We start from the raw sequence: 19,276 nt of genomic DNA on the forward strand, positions 1-19,276 counted from the left end.
TCACTCCTGGCCCCGTGCGGTCCCCCGTCAGAGCGACAGCCCTTCTCGGGGTCAGGCCCCTCCACCTCCTGGAGCCGCACCCCTCTGAGCCTTAGCACGTCTGTCTCTGCTGTGGGCCCCCCCCCCCCGTTCTCTAGCCCGGAGGGACTCTCAGCCAGCGTCGCACAGGAAACTCTCCGGCCTCAGGCCTGGCCCCCCTCAGTCCAGCACATCCCAGTCTCCCCTGCATCCAGGGGGGCTCTGCCTGCTCCCCCTCTCCAGCCCCAACCCCCCTGCTCCCTAGCTGGGCATCTGATACCCCCGTCCCCAAGCCCCCCCTCTGTCCATTGTCGTCTCTCCAGGGAAACAGGGTCGCCTGGGCCCCTCTCCCCTCCTCTGGCCCCTCGGGCTGGGACCGGCTGGTCCGGTCACGGGGGTCCTCCCCCCATTGGCCAGAGCCGGCTGTGACTCCAGGTCACCAGTCGCTGGGGGGTCTCCGTTCTCCAGGCCGTCGCCCGGGGTCCCTGTCATGGAGTCCCCAGGCGATGCTCTGGAACTGCTCCCCACAAAGCCAGTCAGGACTTTGGGGAGCCTCCTCTCCCTCGGAGCAGACTGTCTTCAGGGCAAGAAGCTCACACGGCTTCACCTCCTGGGTCTGAGCTTGGAGCATTCAGCTTCTGCCCCTCCGTGCGCTTCCCACAGCGAGTCCGCCCGGGCGGGGTCCTGGGGCAGCCAGAGGGTCCTGCACCCCCACTTCGCAGTCAGATGTGACTCTCAGCCAGCCAGTAAAACAGAGCTTTATTAGATGACAGGAACACGGTCTAACACAGAGCTTGTAGGTACAGCGAACGGGACCCCCTCCGCTGGGTCCATTCTGGGGCCCAGCGTGGCAGATCTGCCCTCCCTTCCAGTCCCCAGATAGCTCCAAACTCCCGTCCAGCCCCTCCTTCTCTGGGCTTTGTCTCTTTCCCGGGCCAGGAGGTCCCCTGTTCCCTTTGTCTCCAACACCTTCAGTTGGCACCTTTCTGCAGCAACCAGACACCCTTATCCCACCCCCTAGATACTTAAGAACTGCATAGGGGAAACTGAGGAAAACATTAAGAACAGTCCCACTTCGTCACAGTCCCAAATTCCCTCGCTGGGCCTGTGTCCCAACAAACTCCCTCTCCCCTCCCTCGTTAAACCAGGGACACTGAGTCCCACCCCCGCGGCGTGCAAACCAGTGACAAAACCCAGAGAACCCCCCCACACACTTCATTACAGCGATTGTGGGACACTGGCCCAGGCGCTTGTGTTCTCCACCGGGCGTCACTGACACCCATTCAGCTACCGAGCGTCTCGTCCTGCCCGTTGGTTCCTGTCTTCACCCAGCTCCTCTCCCCCATGGCGTGGGGTCCAGCCGCGCTTCTCTGACAGGCCAATACTGATCCAGGAGGCAGATTTCCCTGTCCAAAGCCCCAGCAAACTGTGCTGCACTGTGTTAAAACCAGCGTCATGTCAGCCACATACCGCAGGGACCAGTCCTGCCACTTCCTAGCCTGGGCAAGTCATTGATTTGTCCCGACCCTCGGCCTGATCCCACTGCATCTTTCCTCACCGTGACGGGTTTGTGCCTTGCTGGGCGGGGCAGTGTCTGAGCCTCTCACGTTAAGTCTGAGCCACTGTGACAGTGTTTTTACACCAACAACAAGGAGTCTGGTGGCACCTTAAAGACTAACAGATTTATTTGTTTTTACACCGTGTCCATGCAGCTGTTTCACTTGTGTGCCCGTGGGAGGCAGCTGAGATCACTCAATCGAACAGACAAACCCCGAACGCTGAGATTTACCAAACCAGCTTCTGTAGGACCTCACTGGTTACTCCGAAGTCCAAACAGCGCCGTTCCCTTAAAGTGGCCACAATGATAACGTAAATCTTACCCAAAATATACGCTACAGCCAATTCTTATTAACTAAGCTAACATTGATTAGAAAAGAAAAGCGAGAGAGAGTTGGTTGAAAGATCAATGTACAGACAGACTTGAGTTCAATTCTTGAGGTTCAGACACAGCAGAGATGAGCGTGTAGAAACAGTCCAGAGGTTACAGGCCAATGTCCGAGCAGATCTGACATGAAGCAGGATCGTCTTAGCTACAGGTTACTTCCTTCACATTAATATTCCTTTTTTGATCTTTGAATCAAAGCTGTAGTAATAGACAAGACTTGTTTGCTCCCATCACAAGCCCTGAGCAAACCGCTCCCCTTCTCTCTCTAACAATGCGGCTGCATTTCAGAGCTCTGTTCGGTCACAGATCTTCCTAGCCAGTCACTACAGTTCGGCCCTGGGTCCGGTCAGTAATTAACTCTTCCTGGCCCTGTCACCTTCCACTGAGATATAATGTCACATCGGCCTCCCCTCGCAGGGCCCAGGCAGGGGGAAATCCCAACAGCTCCACACTCCTTGTTCCACGGGGTGGGGCCGTCAGTCATCGTCCACCCCAGCTCCTACCTGCACATCACCAGGGCATGGAGTGCCTCCTGCCATTGCTACTGGTCCCCTGAGCATTGCGGGGGGGGGCTGGCTGTGTGTCTCTGGATTTCCGGCTCTTTCCTGCCATGCAGCGACACCCACCTCTGACAGGTGCTGTCTGTCCTCCTGCAGTTCCGGGACCCAGAGCACGGCGAGTGGTTTGGCTACCTGGCGCAGGACGGGAAGGTGGCGCTCACCATCAAGGGGGGACCCTTCAAGGGTAAGCGGGGGAGGTGGGTGTCCCCCAGTGTCATGGAGTCGGCAGGCTGACGCGCTGGGACAGCTCAGCATGGCAGGAATGTGGCGTAAACCCCCTTTGTCCTCTCGCAGGCTGCTTCCATGTGCCACGGGCCCTCTACATGTGCGAAGAGATCCTGGAGAAGCTGCTGCAGGAGCCCTAGAGCCACCCTTGGGTGCTGATAAATAAAGTGACTTTTATTCCTGGGACCCCATTGAAGAATTTGGGGTGGGGAAATCAGGGACTGTGATGGTGTCTACACAGAGAGGTGGACGAGGCTTTCTTCCAGCAACTAGCAGAAGTTATAGATCGCAGGCCCTGGTTCTCAGGGCAGACAATCTAGGAAATTGTTTGGAAGAACCAACTAGGGACAGAGCTTTTCTGGGCCCCTTACTGAATGGGGGAGGTAACTAACCTAGTGACAAAAGCTAATTGCCTTCTATGCCAAGGGTCGGTCCTGGGGCTGGTTTTGTTTAGACACCATGTACTGCTAGGGGGGTCACAGTGGATGACCTTGGTGCCAAGGGGGCATTGTTTTATTTGACATAGGTGAGGCCTACACCTAATAACATTTTGGGCCACACACTACAAGAAGGATGTGGAAATATTGGAGGGTCTGGAGCACATGAGAGGTGTTGTACTTAAAGTACTGCACAGGATCCAAAAGAACAACCATTCAACATCAACAGGGCAATTGATTAAGGGGGGGGGGGGGGGAGGAGAGCTCTTGTTCTACTGCTAGCAAAAAGAAAATTTTCTTCTATCTTATGCTCTCCTTAGGGCTATAATATTCATAGAGTCTAGGACTGGAAGGGACCTCGAGAGGTCATCGAGTCCAGTCCCCTGCCTGCTATCATGTCCCCCTCTCAGTCTTCTCTTTTCCAAACTAAACAAACCCAATTCCTTCAGCCTTCCTTCATAGGTCATGTTCTCAAGACCTTTAATCATTCTTGTTGCCTCGTGTCTTGCTCACCACACACCTGTTAATACATTCCAGGATCATCGTACTCCTTCCTAGACAGTCTCTGTTTACCTCAGATCATTTCTCCAAATCATTTTGAATTATATATCTAAGTCATTGATAAAGATATTGAACAGAGCTGGTCCCAAAACAGACCCCTGCGGTACCCCACTCGTTACGCCTTTCCAGCAGGATTGGGAACCATTAATAATAACTGTCTGAGTACGGTTATCCAGCCAGTTATATTGATAAGAGTAACTAAAGTCTAGGTATACCACAGCTTCCTACCACCTTCCAAGTGTTTGCAGATGACTGGCACAGAAGTCTGGAATCTCTCCCGTCTCCCATGAGTTTCCAAAGATAATAGCTAGAGGCTTAGATACCTCCTCTATTAGCTCCTTGAGTATTCTAGGGTGCATTTCATCAGGCCCTGGTGACTTGCAGGCATCTAACTTTTCTAAGTGATTTTTAACTTGTTCTTTTTTTATTTTATCTTCTAAACCTACCCCTTCCCATTAGCATTCACTATGTTAGGCATTCCTTCAGACTTCTCGGTGAAGACCGAAACAAAGAAGTCATTAAGCATCTCCGCCGTTTCCCGTAGCTAGTTTGAGCTCATTTTGTGCCTTTGCCTTTCTAATCTTGCCCCTGCATTCCTGTTTACCTATCAGCTCTCTGAGCTTACCAAAATCTGCCTTCCTGAAATCCATTGTCTCTATGATCACTTTCACCCAGGCTGCCTTCTACTTTCAAATTCTCAATCAACACTTCTGTCTCCTGTGTCCAGCTCTACCTCATAAGCGTGAAACAGAGGTCAGGCAATGTATGGAAATGATCAGAGATTGAGCTGCCTTAGGAGACGCCAAAGGGTTTAAAACAGCTGGCAGGTGCGCGGACGGCTGTGCGGAGTGTTACGGTTGCGGTTATTACTTTGCACAAGGCCCAGCCCCAGTCCCCCCCCGGCATTTCCCGCCCTCCGGGAACAAGGTCTCCAGCCCTGAGAGGCCCCGCGGGACCCCCCCGCCCCGCCCGGGTTTGTACAGCACCGGGGAGCCCCGCCCCGCGCCCTGCGCACAGCCCGGCTCCGGTCGGGGGGGGTTGGGGCTCCCGGACGCCTGGGTCCCGTCGCGGGGCAGCGCCGCCCCTCCCCCTCCATCCCTGCTCCGGAGGCAGCAGCCACCGCTGCTCCCCGCGCGGGGGCCGCCCCCGACTTTATACCCCCGCCTCGCCGCGCCATTGGCCGCCTCCCGGCCCCGCCCACCCAGCGCCGGCCAATGGGGGCGCGCCCCACTGCGCATGCGCCGCTCGGGGACGGCGGCCGGGCGGGGCCTGAGCCCGCGGCCCGCCCCCCCCCGGCGGGTCCATGGCCCGTTCGCCCGGGGGGGGGGGGGGCTCAGCGCCAACCACAGAGCCGCCCCCCCATCTCCCTCGGGGGGGGGTCAGGGGCCCCCGTCACGTGCCTGGAGATCCCGCCCCGCCCCCGACACACACGTGCCAGCTGCGCAGCCGGTAAACTGAGGCACGGCCCCTCCCCCCCAGCTCCGGGACCGAGCCAGGCCAGCTGGGCTGCTCCCCCCCCCCGCCAGCAGCACGCGCCCGCCTCTGCGCCCCCTTTACCCCCTGCCTGTCAGTGGGGCAATCAGCACCAGCGCCCCCCCCCCGCGGGCATCGCCCCTGCCCCCCAGCTGCAGCCAGAGCGCTGCCCCCCAGCCCCACCCCAAAAACGAGGCACCGGAGACAGGCCCTTGGGACTGGCCCCTTTATTGCGTGTGAAAATCAGGTTCCTTGCCAGAGAGGGAGGGGCTCAAGGGGGGGAGCGCCAATGGGTCAGAGGTGGGGCTAGGATCACATGTTATCTCCGGGGGGGGGGGGGGCTCAAACAGAGATCAGGGGATGATGGGGTTAAAAAAGGAGGTGCTCACACACCCTGGGGGGCTGCCTAGAAATGGGGGGCTGGGGGATAGCTTGAACATTGGGGAGATAGAACCCAGGAGTCCGGGCTCCTAGCCCAGCCCCCCCCAGCTCTACCCCACTCCCCTCCCCGAGCCCAGGAGAGAACAGAGATAGAGCATTTAAGCAAACATTACTTGGGGTGCAGGGAACCCCCAACGGACAGCAGCTTCCCCCTCCCCCGGCTACAAAGCTGGTCTCACAGCGGGGGGCAGGGACCCCCAGGGAACCACCTGCGCATGAGGAGCTGGGGGTGGGTCTGGCCCGGAGGATAGCAGGGGGGTCACGACCCGTTCCCGGCGGCTTTGCAGAGCCCTTTGTCGTGCAGACCAGAGGCAGGTTGGGGGGGGCCAGGGCGCTTCGGGGGGCCCTAGGGTCTCACGGGGCTCGGGGACGCTGTCGGCCCCCCCCGCCGTCCCCCGCTTTTGTTGAGTAGCTCCTTGAACACAGAGTCCATGTTGCGCGTCACAGCCTGGAAGGAGAGAGACAGGTGGGTGGGGGCCAGCCCTGGGGAGGGTGGGGGGTCAGCCCCAAGGGGGGGCTGGGGTACATCCCCCCAAACTTACCTTATCCATCTCCACGTGCTTCTCCGGGGCCCCTTGTTTCTCTCTGCCGGAGAGGCCAACCCCCAGAGCCCCCCGCTCCGTCCTGGAGGAGGAAAGGCAGTGTTGGCAGAGAGAAGGGAGAGAGTCGGGGCAGCCACCTCTGGGGTGGGGCTGGCTCCCCAGGGACCTCTTGCCCGGGGGAGGGGGGTCTCACCTGTCGACAGCCCGAGGGGCACTGGGGGGCTGAAGGGGGAAGGGCAGACGCCCCGAGTCGATGAAGGGAGAAGCCAGTTTGCGGATGGGGCTGGTCCCGGGTCGCTGGCGCCCCCGGCTGCCCTCCGAGTTCACCCGCAGCCTGCTAGAGAAAGGGGGGGTCAGATGGGGTCCACTCAGAGGTGGGGGGCTGGGTATTCGGGGACCCCTCAGAGGTGGGGGCAGGGGGCTGGGTATCCGGGGGCTGGTTATCTGGGACCCCTCAGGGGCGAGGCCGGGTATTCGGGGTCCCCTTCGGGGGCGGGGCAGGGGCTGGTTATCCGGGGCCCACTCCGGGACAGGTGGGGGGGGGCAGGTGTCTGGGGTCCCCTTGGGGGCGGGGCAGGGGCCATGTAACCGAGGATCCCCCCTCACCTGCTGATTGACTCTGGTGTCGGCTCAGCTGGGGGAGACCCGGCGTCTACGTCCGACCCCGAGGTTCGGCGACTCCGGCTTTTCTTTGTGCTGGGGGGCAGGTGACTTAGTTAGGGGGGCTGTTCTCCCCCCTCCCCCCAGCCCCACAGCCCCCTCCCCCCAGCCCCCTGCACCCCCTCACCTGGGGATCAGGCTGATGTACTTGTGGGGCACCAGGCCACGGGCCCCCCCCAGCTCCCCGCGCCACCAGTCTGGGGAGGCCTTGGCCAGCAGCCGGATCCGGTCACCCGGCTGGAACGAGAGCTCCTGGGATGAGCGCCCCTCGTAGGAGAACCGGGCCACGGCCTCGGGGGGGCCCTGCGGGTCTGGGGTGCGGGGGGACACGTCAGACCACGCTGGAGCCCCCAGCCCCCATGGGCCCCCACCCTCCAGAGCCCCCCAGCCCCTCCAGCCTCCCTCTTCCACCAGCACACCCCAGCCCCTGCCCACACCTCCTAGGGCCCCCACCCTCTTCCACCAGCACCCTAAAGCCCTCCCACTGGAGCCCCCCAACCCCTCCCATCAGAGCCCCCTGCCCGTGCCCCCTAGGGCCTCTCCCCCGCCGGCACCCCTCAATGCTGCCCCCCAGGGCACTAGGTGGCTCTTGCGTGCACAGTGGGGCCCTTGGGGGGCCGACCCCCAGAGGGTGGGACCCTCTCCAATGGCAGATCTGGGGCGGGAAGGGACCTTCCTGGCCCGCCCCCCCAGCGCCCCCCTCACCATCCTCACTGGCCACAGTCGATGTCTCGGGGGGCCCATCCCCCTCGCTCTCCTCAGCCGCGGGGTCCAGGGGCAGCGTCTCCCTGGGGGGGGGGAGAGAGGGGGTGAGATCGGGGTCCTGCCCCCCCATCAGGGGCCCCCCACCCCCGGGAAACCCCCTGCCCCCCACTCACCCGTCCTCGTCGGGCGGCGCCAGGCAGCGCTCGTACAGGGGGCCGGGCAGCTGGTCAGGGGGCGGGAAGGTGGCCTCGGGGTACAGGATCAGGCACTTCACGGCCTCGTTGGCGTGGGGCTGGGTGGAGACGGGGTCCAGGCCGGGGGGGGCGGCCGCCAGCGTGGGCCCGAAGCAGACAGCCAGATTGTAGGGGTTCATCATGTTCTCCTCGCTGTGCTGGGACACGCTGGGGGGGGGAAGACACAGGCTGAGCCCCCCACCCCATGGCACCCCCCCACCAAGTCACCCCCGCCCTGCCCCACGGCCCAGCCCCCCACCCCACGGTGCCCCCCACCGAGTCACTCGCGCCCCCGCTGAGCCCCCTGCCCTATGGCCCCCATGGTGCCCCCCACCGAGTCACCCCCTGCCCCCCCCCCCCCGACCACTCACTGGTTGAGGAAGGCGAAAAGATATCGTAGGACGACGACCACGGGTGCCGGGAGCCGGGCCAGGAGGGTGCGGAGGTGGGAGATGCGCTCGGACGGGGACTCCAGCTCTGGGGGGGAGCGGTGGGGTCAGCTGGGAGGCAAAGAATAGCCCGAGGCCAGGGGGAGGGACGGAGACGGGGGTCCATGGGGGGAGACGGGGACAGGGGGTGGGGCACACGGGGGGACATGCTGGGGGTGGGGCACACGGGGGGGGGGGGAGGGGAAGAGACTCACGGGCCGTCACCAGCAGCTCTGGGAAAACGTCCGGCGGAATCAGGGGCTTCTGCAGCCCCCGAAAAAACGACTTCAGGAGTCCGGCGACCGAGTCCAGGTCCCGGGGGTAGGAGCCACCCGCCAGCGGGTCCTCGCCTGTGGGGGGAGCAGGGGGGCAGTGGTGAGGGGGGGGCAGCTCCCTCGGTCTCCCCCCAGCACCACCCCCCCCGCCCGGCCCCCCCCTCACCTCTCTCGAAGGCCTCCCGAATTTCAGTCACTCGCATCTGGGATCCCGGCACCCGGAAGATCCCCTCGTGCTGGAGACCTGTGGGGAGAACCCGGCGTGGGACGGGCAGCCCAGGACCCAGGTGTCTGGGACGGGGGAGAATGGGACCCAGGCGTCTGGGATGGGGCGAGGGGGACCCAGGCGGCCGGGACGGCAGCACTCCAAGCCCCAGGGACGGGAGAATGGGACCCAGGCGTCCAGGACAGCAGCAGTCCAAGCCCCAGGCACAGGGGAGAGAATGGGACCCAGGCGTCTGGGACGGGGGCGAGGCGAGGGGGGACCCAGGCCTTACCGTGCAGGGTGATGAATCGGATGCAGCTCTCCACCACCAGCGGGACAGCCTGGCCAGATTTCTGTGGGGGGTGGGGAGATCAGACACCAGGGACCCCCAGCCTCTGCCCCATTGGTGGGGGAGGGGCTAGGGGACACTGGATCCACCCCCCAGGCTTCAGCAAAGCGCACGAGGGGCAGCTCCTCGCACCAGCGCTGGGGGGCAGGAGACCCCCCACCCCCACCCCACAGGGACCAACGGGGGCCTGGGGGAAGCTGCGGACTGAGCCAGCTGGGGGGCGGGGACGCAGAGCGAGAAGCTGGGGGGAGCATGGGGGGGGCTGGTACCTGCACAAAGTCCTCCAGGTCTGTGGGGAAGGAGGCGAACATGGCCGGGACGCGGGGGAGGGAGGCGCGTGGAAGGGCCCTGTGGTGGGGGGGGAAGAACACGTCAGACACTGAGGTGGGGGAACCGGGGGACACCCCCCAGCTCTGCCAGAGCCCCCCCCCCCCCCGGTGGCTAAGGGGCCAGGATATCTGGGGGGGGGGTGGAGACCTAGAGCTGCCAGCCCTGGGACCCCCCCCATCCCCCCTCCCCCACGGCCCCCCTCACCTGAGCTCCTCTCCGTCCTCAGCGGCTGCTGCAGAGAAAGTGAGAGGCAGAGCGTGAGGACATGGAAACATGCTAAGGAGTGACTATGACGCAATTGGAACATGCTTCACGCCAAAGGGCTCTCGTACGGGACAATCTCCGGAGCGTGGCCGTCGTGTCTGTATAAATGTCTCACTCGTGGATCTGGGACTAGAAATATGAACTAACTCGGGGGGCCTGTTGTCATGATGCCAAGTGGGGGCCGTTCCTGGTGGCTCCCGGTAGCCGGGACAATTGGCTGGGGGTGGCTCTGTTTGCAGGCAGGGCCCTGGGAGCCAGGCTTGGGGGGCTCCCAGGACATGTGACCATGTCACCCGGGCCTGGAATCCATCTTAACCCTGGGGCTTTTCCAGTGGGGGGGACGGGACCCGGAGGGACGAAGGGTTCCTGCCTTGGGCCAAGGCGATATAAGGGGGGAACAGAAGAAAGGGGGCGGCAGTCATGAGAAACCCCCCAGCTCCCCCCTGAGCTGGAACAAGGGCCGTGCCGGGGGGGGGGGGGGTCGGGCCCAGACTAGGAAGGGGTCTAGGCTGTGAAAGAAGCTCATTGGAACATCTCGGAGGCTGAGATTTTATCTGTAACAAGTTTTTTAAAGGCATCAGACTCAGACTTGCGGGTTTTTGTTTTATGTTGCCTGGTAACTTACTTTGTTCTGTCTGTTACTACGCCGAACCACTTGAATCCGACTTTTTATACTTAATAAAATCACTTTTGTTTATTAATTAACCCAGAGTAAGTAATTAATAGCTGGGGATCAAACAGCTGTGCATCTCGCTCTCAGGGTTATCGAGGGGGGACAGGTTCTGAGTTTAGCCTGGATAAGGTTTAGATCGAGTGAAAGGGGTTTGGGGGCGTTCGGACCCCACGGGGAGCTGGGGGCTGGAGGCAGGGAACCTGCAGGGCAGTTCTTGGTTAACACCTGAGGCTTTGGGGCCGTGGCCCAGACGTGGCTCTGGGTTGCAGCCGGCTGGCGTGTCTGGCTCCACAAGGCCGGTTCTGCAGTCCCCGGCTGGCAGGGAAAATGGTCTCCGAGATAAACTCAGCACGTCAGGTGAGAGTCCCAAGGGGGTCTCTGTGACCGAAGCCGTCACACAGAGTTAACGCCCGGACACCTGGGTCCTCTCTCTCCCCCACCCCGTCCCCGCTCACCCTTCGCGATGGCCTCGCCCAGTGTCTCCAGCTTCGACTGTAACTTCGCCCCGATACTCCGTCGCGTCAGAAACAGCTCCAGCTTCTGCGGGGGGGGACAGGATCAGCCGGGCGGGGCGGAAGTGAGGGACACGGAGGGGCTGTGGGGCGCCGTGGGGCGGGGGGGTGGGGCTGCGGGGCACAATGGGGAGCATGGGGGACAGCGGGGGGGCAGCACGGGGCACCGTGGGGCAGGAGTGAAGGGCCCCGTGGGGGCTGTGGGTCGGGGCTCTGTGGGGCTGCGGGGTGCCATGGGTCAGGGCTCCGTGGGGCGGGGGTTTCACACGCCAGGGGGGGCCGTACCGTGAGGTAGAAGGTCTCTGTCTCCAGCTGCTGGGCCCGTCTCTTGGCCCCACCGCGCCCCTCGGCACCGGCCCCCCGCAGCGACTCAGCCGAGCCCGGCCCCCCAAACGCCTCCAGCACCTCGGGCTCCTCCGCCCCCAGCAGCTCCCGGAAGCTGCTCAGCGTCGCCTGCAGCGTCTTGTTCACCTGGGGGGCCACGGGGGTGTGTGTGAGGGGGGAGCCTGGCGCCACGTCCCAGAATCCTTTGCAGCAGCAGCCATTGGCGCGAGCGGCCCCCCCCACCTGTGAAACGCGGCTTTTCCCGGGTCACGTTGGACCCGAGTTCTGCACCGTGTCTGCCTCAGTTTCCCCGTGTGTCAACACCCCAGCTGTGAGCGTCCAGCCCCCCCGCTCCCTGCCCCCCCGATCTCCCCACTCCCCCGGCCCCACCTCCTCGGTCTCCAGGCTCAGGTCCTTCAGCCGCGTCTCGATATCCTGCCATTGCAGCAGCAGCTCCGGGCGCAGGGACCCCACGGCCTGGACCTCCGACACCTGGGGGGCAAAGGGGGGCAATGGCTGTTCCCACCCCCCATATCTACCGCTGTCGCCCCACCCCACCCCCATCTACCCTCCCCCAGCCCCCTGCCCCACCTTCATCCCCTCCCCCTCCCCCCATCTTCCCCTCCCCCGCCCCACCTTGATCCCCTCCTCCACCCCACCTTCATCCCCTCCCCCTCCCCCCACCCCCATCTTCACCCCTCCCCCTCCTCCCATCTTCCCCTCCCCCGGCCCCACCTTCATCCCTCCCCCGATACCTCTCCCCAGACCCCCTCTCACCTCATCGCCCTCATGGGGGTGGTACTCGAAGCGCGGGGGGGGGCAGTACGCGGCCGGGTTGGCCTCCATCAGCCGAGCCTTGTCCCCGGGGGGGTCCAGGGCCAGCACGGCCCCCTCCAGCGCCCCCAGCCCCTCCCCCCAGGAGCTCTGGGCCCGGCCCTCGGCCGCCAGGTACGTCCGAAGCAGGCGGCCCAGGGAGAGATGGAACCCGAGGTCCGAGCACTGCGGGGAGACACACCCCTGAACCCCGGCCCGGCGCCCCCCAAGGCCGGCCCAGCCCCGCCGGTGCCCCTCACTCCCGACCCGCAGCCCCCCGAACCCAGCCCCTGCCGGTGCCCCTCACTCCCGACCCGCAGCCCCCGGCGCCCCTCACTCCCGACCTGTAGCCCCCCGAGCCCAGCCCCTGCCGGCGCCCCTCACTCCCGACCCGCAGCCCCCCGAACCCAGCCCCCGCCCTGCCGGTTCCCCTCAACCCCCTGGAGCATCCAGCCTTCTCGGACGCCTGGGTCCCATTCCCCAAGCGGCGGGCTGTCAGCGCTGCCCGGACGCCTGGGTCCCGCGTACGTCGAGGATGTCGGAGACGTCCCGCAGGTAGTAGTTGCTGATGACGGCGTTGGTGGACCCCAGGTGCAGGAGATAATCGTTCCGGGCTCCTGTGCACTTCGACTGCGCTGCCAGGAACCGGGCCTGGCGCTGGGTGGGGAGGGCGGGGGGGAGAGACCCGTCAGCTGGGGGGGGCAGCCAACCCCCCCGAGCCTCTGCCCCCCAAACCACAGAGCCGCCCCCCCCACTTCCCTGCCCCCCATGAGCCCCAGGCCCCCTCCCCCCCAGCTCACCTTCTCCACCAGCCGCTCCCCCTTGCGGAGGGAGGCGCGTCGGGCCAGCTTGTCCTGCCCGGCTCCCCCCGGCTCGGGGGGCTGCCGGCCCCCCCTCTTCTCCTCCTGCCGCTCGGCGTCCCGCAGCTTGTTCTCCGCGCTCTGGCTCTCTGTGTGCTGCGTCTGGTAGGTTTTCATAGCCTGGGGGGGCGGGGGGGTCAGTGGGGAGCCCGGAGCCCCCCCCGACCCCCCCCGCCCGCCCGGGTCCCGCACTCACCATCTGCAGCTCAGAAATCATCGTCAGCAGCTCGTCCTGCATCTGCTGCTCCAGGTCTCGGCTCTGGGGGGCGGGGGGGGGGGGCAGCATTAGAGATGGGGGGGCCCTATCATCCCCTCCCTTCCCGCACTGACCCTCCAGCCCAAGGCATGGGACGGACCCCCAGGAACCCGCGGGGGGAGGGCACCACGTTGCGCTGGAGGGACGGGACCCAGGAGTCCGAGGAGCAGTGCTGGGGGGAAGGGACCCAGGAGACCGGGCAGGGGGAGCAGGGCCTGGGGGGAGGGGAGAAGGGACCCAGGAGACCAGGGCAGGGGGACCAGCCCCACCTTCTTGACCAGGCGCCCCAGGTCGTCGCTGAGCTGGGTCAGGTGCAGCGTCAGGGGCCCTGCGTAAATATCGCTCAGGGCCCCGTGGTCCCGGCCGGCCTGGCGGGTCTGATTCAACACCAGCTGCCAGCACTGCAGGGGGGACGGCGGGTCCTGCTCCCTCCTGGGGAGAGATGGAGAGCGGTGCCCCTCACTCCCGACCCCCAGCCCCCCCAGTGCCCCTCACTCCCGACCCCCAGCCCCCCCGTGCCCCTCACTCCCAACCCGCAACCCCCAGCCCTGCCGGTGCCCCTCACTCCTGACCCGGAGCCCCCCCGTGTCCCTCACTCCCGACCCGCAGCCCCCAGCCCCCCCCCCGTGCCCCTCACTCCCGACCCGCAGCCCCCAGCCCTGCCGGTGCCCCTCACTCCCGACCCCCAGCCCCCCCAGTGCCCCTCACTCCCGATCCGGAGCCCCCCCGTGCCCCTCACTCCCAACCCGCAACCCCCAGCCCTGCCGGTGCCCCTCACTCCTGACCCCCAGCCCCTCCGTGCCCCTCACTCCCAACCCGCAACCCCCAGCCCTGCCGGTGCCCCTCACTCCTGACCCGGAGCCCCCCCGTGTCCCTCACTCCCGACCCGCAGCCCCCAGCCCCCCCCGTGCCCCTCACTCCCGACCCGCAGCCCCCAGCCCTGCCGGTGCCCCTCACTCCCGACCCGGAGCCCCCCCCATGCCCCTCACTCCCAACCTGCAGCCCCCCCGGCACCCCTCACTCCTGACCTGCAGCCCCCAGCCCTCCCAGTGCCCCTCACTCCCGACCCGCAGCCCCCCCGATGCCCCTCACTCCCGACCCGGAGCCCCCCCGTGCCCCTCACTCCCGACCCACAGCCCACCTGGAGTGCTCCTTGGCCCCGCGCAGCCGGGCGGTGAATCTCTCCGACAGCTTCTCCAGCCCGCGGGAATATTCCTGCTCCAGCTCGGCCTTTCGCCGCAGGAAGTCGCCCATGTCCTGGAGCAGCTGCAGCCGGAGCTCGGCCTGGGCCTCTCGCCCCCGCTGCTGCTCGCCCAGCTGGCCACGCAGCTCTGCAGGGGGGGCAGCGTCAGCAGGGGGCGCCCAGGAGCCCCGATGAGCAGGGAAGGGACCCAGGAGTCCGGGGCTGGCGGGGGTGGGGCAGAGAGGAGCAGGGAAGGGACCCAGGAGTCCGGGGCTGGCGGAGCAGGGAAGGGGAAGGGACCCAGGAGTCCGGGAGCATCAATTTGTTTGCTGGGCACTTTCATTTCCTGGGCAGCTGCAGAGCTGGGGGAGGGACAGGGGGTGTGGGGGGGAAATGGGGAAGTCTGCGAGCCCCGTGGGCACCTGCCCCCCATGGCTGGCTCTGAGGGCAGGGAATGGGGTTCAGTGACCTGTCCCCTCTGGGGGGACACCGGCCGGGATCCTGCCCTGGGGCAGGGGCTGGCTTGGGGGGGCTGGAACGGCCCCCTACGCCTGCCCCACCACGTTCCTCTTTCCCCGCGGGCGACATCTGACCCACTGATGGGGGTGGGGAGAGCCGAGAGTGGGCACTAGTGGCCCTGCCTGTGGCCCATCCCCCACCTTTTGGGGTACAGGCCTGTGGCCACATTCGGAGAACTCCCCCTTCCCCCACATCCTGCCCCAGAGCCTCAAACCCACATATCCGGCAGGAGGGGGCAGTACCGGCAACCCCCACAGGGCTACCCCCCCGGCCCTCACCCACCCCTACCCAGAGCCCAGGAGTGAACCCAGGAGTCCGGGCTCCCCCCAACCCCCACCCAGCCACATGCACCAGGACACACCCCACAGTGAAGAACTAACCAACTCCTGGGTTCTCTCCCTGGCTCTGGGAGGGGAGCGGGGGCTGGTGGTTAGAGCAGGGGGGCTGGGGGCCAGGACGCCTGGGTTCTCTCCCCACTCTGGGAGCGGGCTGGTGGGTTGGAGCAGAGTGGGGGCTGGGAGCCCGGACGCCTGGGTTCTCCCCTGACCCTGAACTCTGCTGGGATTCCCCAGGTCTCTGTGGCGGGGGAGGGGGAGCCGGGGGGGGGTGGTGAGGAAGTTGAACGGAGCAGAGAGGCCGGAACCTGCGGGGGAAGTTGCATTAGAACCTGCTCCTGGGCTCGGCCGGGCTGCGGGGAGAGGCTGGGGTGTGGGCTCCCCCCATTAGCCCCACTGACCCCAGGAGCCGGGAGAGAACCCAGGGGTCCGGGCCCCCAGCCCCCAGCAGGGGGAGGGGCCCCAGCCCTCAGGCGACCCCCCAAGCCATAGGGCGGGGGGGGCAGTGGGGTGGGCTCGGGGCGGCCCATTCAGCCCCCTCCCAATGCAACGCCTCAGCTCCACTGGAGCCCCCCCAACACGCAGCCTCCTTCGGCCAGCCCCCCTCTGGTCCCCGCCCCCCTGCGCCCCCCGGCTCACTGCCCCCTCCCCACCGCGGCCCCCACTTGCTCAGCCCCCTCCCCCCACAGCCCATAGCCGGGGGGGGGGCGCAGCCTCGGGCCCCCCCCTCACCTTTCGCCTGCGCCTCATATTCAGCCTGCGGCCAGCGCTCCTTGCGCGCCTTGGCCAGCGCGCTCATGCCGGGCGGGGGCTGCGCGGGGGGCCCCGATCCGAGCTGGGCAGGACCCGGCGCCGAGTCCCAGCGCCCCACGCCGCGGCTGCGCCTGGCCCCGCCCCCCGCGTCCGGTCCGCCCCGCCCCCCGCGTCCGGCCCAAGCCTGCGGGGGGGGGAGGAAGTGAAGGAGCATCCTTAACCCCTTGTGCGCTGCAGCCCCCCCAGTCAGTGCCCCCCCACGCTGCCAGCGGCCGGGGGGGCTGGACGCCATAGACAGACGCACCCCCCCCACACGAGCCCCCCCTCTACAGACATCACCTGCCCCAGAGGAGCGGGTCGGGAGTGAGGGGGGTTTGCTGTGGGTCCCTGTCCCTGCCCCACACCCCGACCCCCCCTGTTCCACTTCCCTGATGGTTTATTAGTGTCGGGACCAGAAACACCCGGGGGCAGCCGCGTGGGGGGGGGGTCACGCAGAGACCCAGGCGGGGGCGGGGGTCAGGGGTAACTTTCTTGCTTGAACCCCTTCCTGAGTGGAAGGGAAGTTTCACAGCCACCCCCCGCCTCTGGATTTTTTGGGGGGCTGAACCTGCCATCCCTGAACCCCTCCCCCAGGCACAGTAACTAAGGGGGGGCCTCTTGTCATTCCATCCCCCCGGACCCCTGGGTCCCTCTCCCGGGCCCTGCACCCATCCCCCCAGCACAAGACAGGCTGAGTGTGGGGCGGGGGGGTGCAGGGTCCAGGCCCCCCCCGCATCATTTTTCGGGGGGGGGGGGTCAGAGTCCTTTCAGGGAGGCGGCGTCGGCCCGGCGGAGCTCGGCCTCGGGCACCAGCCCCAGGGTCCCCAGCGCCTGCAGAAGTTGCTCCCGGGCGCAGCCGGCGAAGCTGTTGGAGAGGAAAGTGGGGAGCCCCCCGGCCCCGTCCCGCAGCGTGTAGAGGGGGACGCGCACCAGCCCCAGGACCTGCAACGAGACGGGCCAGCCGTGAGCTGCTGCCCCAGCCCCCTGCCCCACAGACAGCCCCCCACTCAGCTCCCAGCCCCCCACTGCCCCCCACTCAGCTCCCCGTCCCCTCCCACTTAGCTCCCAGCCCCCCAGCGCCCCCCACCGAGCCCCACACTGCCCCCACTCAGCTCCCAGCCCCACACTGCCCCCCAGCCAGCCCCACACTGCCCCCCAGCGCCCCCACCGAGCCCCACACTGCCTCCCACTCAGCCCCCTGCCAGCTCCCAGCCCCGCCCCACCCCACACTGCCCCCCAGCCAGCCCCACATTGCCCCCCACTCAGCTCCCTGCCCCCCAGTGCCCCCCACCCAGCTCCCCACCCCCTCCCACTTAGCTCCCTGCCCCCCACTGCCCCCCACCCAGCCCCACACTGCCTCCCACTCAGCCCCCTGCCCCCCAGTGTCCCCCACTCAGCCCCACACTGCCCCCCACTCAGCTCCCTGCCCCCCAGTGTCCCCCACTCAGCCCCCTGCCCCCCAGTGTCCCCCACTCAGCTCCCCGCCCCCCAACACCTCCTGCCCCACACTGCTGCCCCCGCCCCCCACCTCCAGCCCGTGATCTTTGGCTTTCGTGGCTTCGTCCTCCAGGGCCTGGAGCTGCTCCAGGCTGAGCCGCTTGGCGTAGAAATGAGCCACCAGGCGCTGGGGCATCTCCGCGCAGCGAGCCCCGAGATGGTCGCCCTCGGCCAGGCTCAGGGGGGCCGCCCCGGGCCCCAGCTCCTCCCGCAGCTCGCGGTTCAGCCCGGCCTCCAGGGAGCCGTCCTGGGGGTCCACGAACCCCCCCGGGAACCCCAGCCGCCCGTCAAAGCGCATCTGCATCTGCGGGGGAGGGGGCAGGGTTAGCGGGGGGCTCTGGGACAGCCCCCCCTTCCTGCAGGTTCACCCCCAGCCCCCTCCCAGGGCTCTCTGCCCCGCAGAGCCCCCCAGGGGATCCCCTCACAACAGCCCCCCACAGGGACCTCCATGTGAGCATCTCATCCCCACCCCAGGCAGCTCTCCAGGGGGACACCCCCAGATCCCCCTAACTCAGCCCCCCAGCCCCTAGGGCTCCCCTAACTCAACTCTGGGACCCCAGCTCCCAGGGGCCCCCAGAACTCCCTAACTCACCCCCTCAAGACCCCCCGGAACCCCCTAACTCAGCCCCCCAGCTCCCAGGGGTCCCCCTAACTCAGCCCCCAGAACCCCCTAACTCAGCCCCCCAGCTCCCAGGGGTCCCCCTAACTCAGCACCCAGAACCCCCTAACTCAGCCCCCCAGGCCCTGGGCCCCCCACCAGCACGGCGTGGCGCAGCGGGACGCGCCCGAAGAGCCGGCCGGGGCAGGGCGCGCAGATCAGGGCGTGACACGCGTGTCTCCAGCCGGGCCCGAGCTGCAGCGCCTCGGCCCGGGACAGGATCCGCGACTCGCCCATCGCCGCCGCCTCCAGCCTCCTGCGGGGCCCCGCCCCTTTCTGCACGAGCGGGAGGGGCGGGGCGCGCCGCGGCCAATCAGCGCCCGCCAATGGAAGGCGGAGACACGCACACCACGCGTGGGCGGGGCGAGTGGAACGTGAGCGCTCAGCTGGGCCCCGAGGGCGGGGCTAGTGGAACGTAGCTCCCCCCATTCCGAGGTGCGGGGGGGGGGGCAGGAGGGGAACAGCTGGAAGAGGGGATCCAATCAGCGGGCAGGCGCCCCCCCCGCCCATGGGGCCCCCCAAAGTATAGCAGAGCCCCATGGGGGGAAGGATGATGGAGAGAAGGCTGCCCCCCCACACACACAGTAGAGAGCAGGGGGTCACCCCGCTCCAGCATGGGGGGCAGCACAGGGATCTTCACGGGGCCCTGCGATTGGGGGGGCAGTAGGGGGCTGGATTGGGGGGTCATAGAAAAGGGGGACAGCAGGGAGAGTGGAGGAGGGGCTCGGGGTGCCCCCCCCCCGATGGAAGGGGAAGCTCGTGTAATAGGTATGAATACACCGCATGCCTCAGTTTCCCACATGTGGAACATGGTTAATCCAGGGGGGGGCTGTTCATTCTATTCACACTATGACCCCCCACATCACACCCTTAGCCACGGGGGAGGGACGGGGGACAGGACAGCAGCCAGTGACTAACAAACCTGGAGCACGCCCCCCCCTCAGGAAGCCGGGGGGGGGGGGGTAGCCCGTGGGGGGCCGGAGGCCTTAGAAGGGGCCAGGCTGCGTCCAGACCCCCCACACACACACACCGTCTTCACTCCACCAGCAGAGACCCTCTGGAGCGAGGAAGGGGGGGCCCAGGGCTCCCTTGGGTCCAGTGCAGGGTGCAAGGGCAGGTCCCAGGGGGCATATGACCCCCAGGGGGCTGCCCCATTGTCCAGGCCCCCAGGGGCTGTTCCATGCCAGGTGCCGCCCCCCGGCA

The 19,276-nt window shown here is 66.5% G+C and overlaps 2 protein-coding genes and 1 long non-coding RNA gene across 3 annotated transcripts; 1 reads left to right on the top strand and 2 right to left on the bottom strand.

Moving 5' to 3' along the window:
• The first annotated feature begins 453 nt into the window (after window positions 1–453).
• LOC128829453 (uncharacterized) lies at window positions 454–3,732 on the top strand. Its single transcript, XR_008443337.1, has 2 exons — window positions 454–2,707; window positions 2,818–3,732. It is a non-coding gene; the product is annotated as an uncharacterized LOC128829453 (long non-coding RNA).
• A 1,697-nt stretch (window positions 3,733–5,429) lies between these two features.
• ARHGAP4 (Rho GTPase activating protein 4) lies at window positions 5,430–15,149 on the bottom strand. The gene is made up of 22 exons (XM_054014891.1): window positions 14,231–15,149; window positions 13,359–13,521; window positions 13,030–13,092; window positions 12,774–12,953; window positions 12,502–12,630; window positions 11,938–12,159; window positions 11,551–11,652; window positions 11,122–11,307; window positions 10,780–10,864; window positions 9,592–9,619; window positions 9,327–9,405; window positions 9,001–9,061; window positions 8,670–8,747; window positions 8,444–8,578; window positions 8,172–8,277; window positions 7,741–7,968; window positions 7,568–7,650; window positions 6,990–7,173; window positions 6,809–6,898; window positions 6,396–6,539; window positions 6,203–6,284; window positions 5,430–6,108 (listed from the first exon to the last, which is right to left on the bottom strand). The coding sequence occupies exons 1-22, from the start codon at window positions 14,341–14,343 to the stop codon at window positions 6,007–6,009; spliced, it is 2,643 nt and encodes an 880-aa protein (XP_053870866.1). The 5' UTR covers window positions 14,344–15,149; the 3' UTR covers window positions 5,430–6,006.
• On the bottom strand, window positions 14,331–18,434 carry LOC128829456 (U8 snoRNA-decapping enzyme-like). The gene is made up of 4 exons (XM_054014892.1): window positions 18,173–18,434; window positions 17,447–17,719; window positions 15,859–16,860; window positions 14,331–14,420 (listed from the first exon to the last, which is right to left on the bottom strand). The coding sequence occupies exons 1-3, from the start codon at window positions 18,308–18,310 to the stop codon at window positions 16,675–16,677; spliced, it is 597 nt and encodes a 198-aa protein (XP_053870867.1). The 5' UTR covers window positions 18,311–18,434; the 3' UTR covers window positions 14,331–14,420; window positions 15,859–16,674.
• Between the last annotated feature and the right edge of the window lie 842 nt (window positions 18,435–19,276).

The sequence above is a fragment of the Malaclemys terrapin genome (genome assembly GCF_027887155.1).
Source record: "Malaclemys terrapin pileata isolate rMalTer1 chromosome 20 unlocalized genomic scaffold, rMalTer1.hap1 SUPER_20_unloc_1, whole genome shotgun sequence".
In the NCBI taxonomy this organism is placed as follows: domain Eukaryota; kingdom Metazoa; phylum Chordata; order Testudines; family Emydidae; genus Malaclemys; species Malaclemys terrapin.

Excerpts from the sequence above, each read along its gene's own strand:
- LOC128829456 (XM_054014892.1), bottom strand. The coding sequence starts at position 18,310 with ATGGGCGAGTCGCGGATCCTGTCCCGGGCCGAGGCGCTGCAGCTCGGG. Across the intron at positions 17,720-18,172 it reads CGCTGCGCCACGCCGTGCTG|ATGCAGATGCGCTTTGACGG; the intron begins GTGGGGGGCCCA and ends CCTCCCCCGCAG. Across the intron at positions 16,861-17,446 it reads CCAAAGATCACGGGCTGGAG|GTCCTGGGGCTGGTGCGCGT; the intron begins GTGGGGGGCGGG and ends GTCTCGTTGCAG.
- ARHGAP4 (XM_054014891.1), bottom strand. The coding sequence starts at position 14,343 with ATGGGCGACTTCCTGCGGCGAAAGGCCGAGCTGGAGCAGGAATATTCC. Across the intron at positions 11,653-11,937 it reads ACCCCCATGAGGGCGATGAG|GTGTCGGAGGTCCAGGCCGT; the intron begins GTGAGAGGGGGT and ends TTTGCCCCCCAG. Across the intron at positions 7,969-8,171 it reads CTTTTCGCCTTCCTCAACCA|CGTGTCCCAGCACAGCGAGG; the intron begins GTGAGTGGTCGG and ends TCCCCCCCCCAG.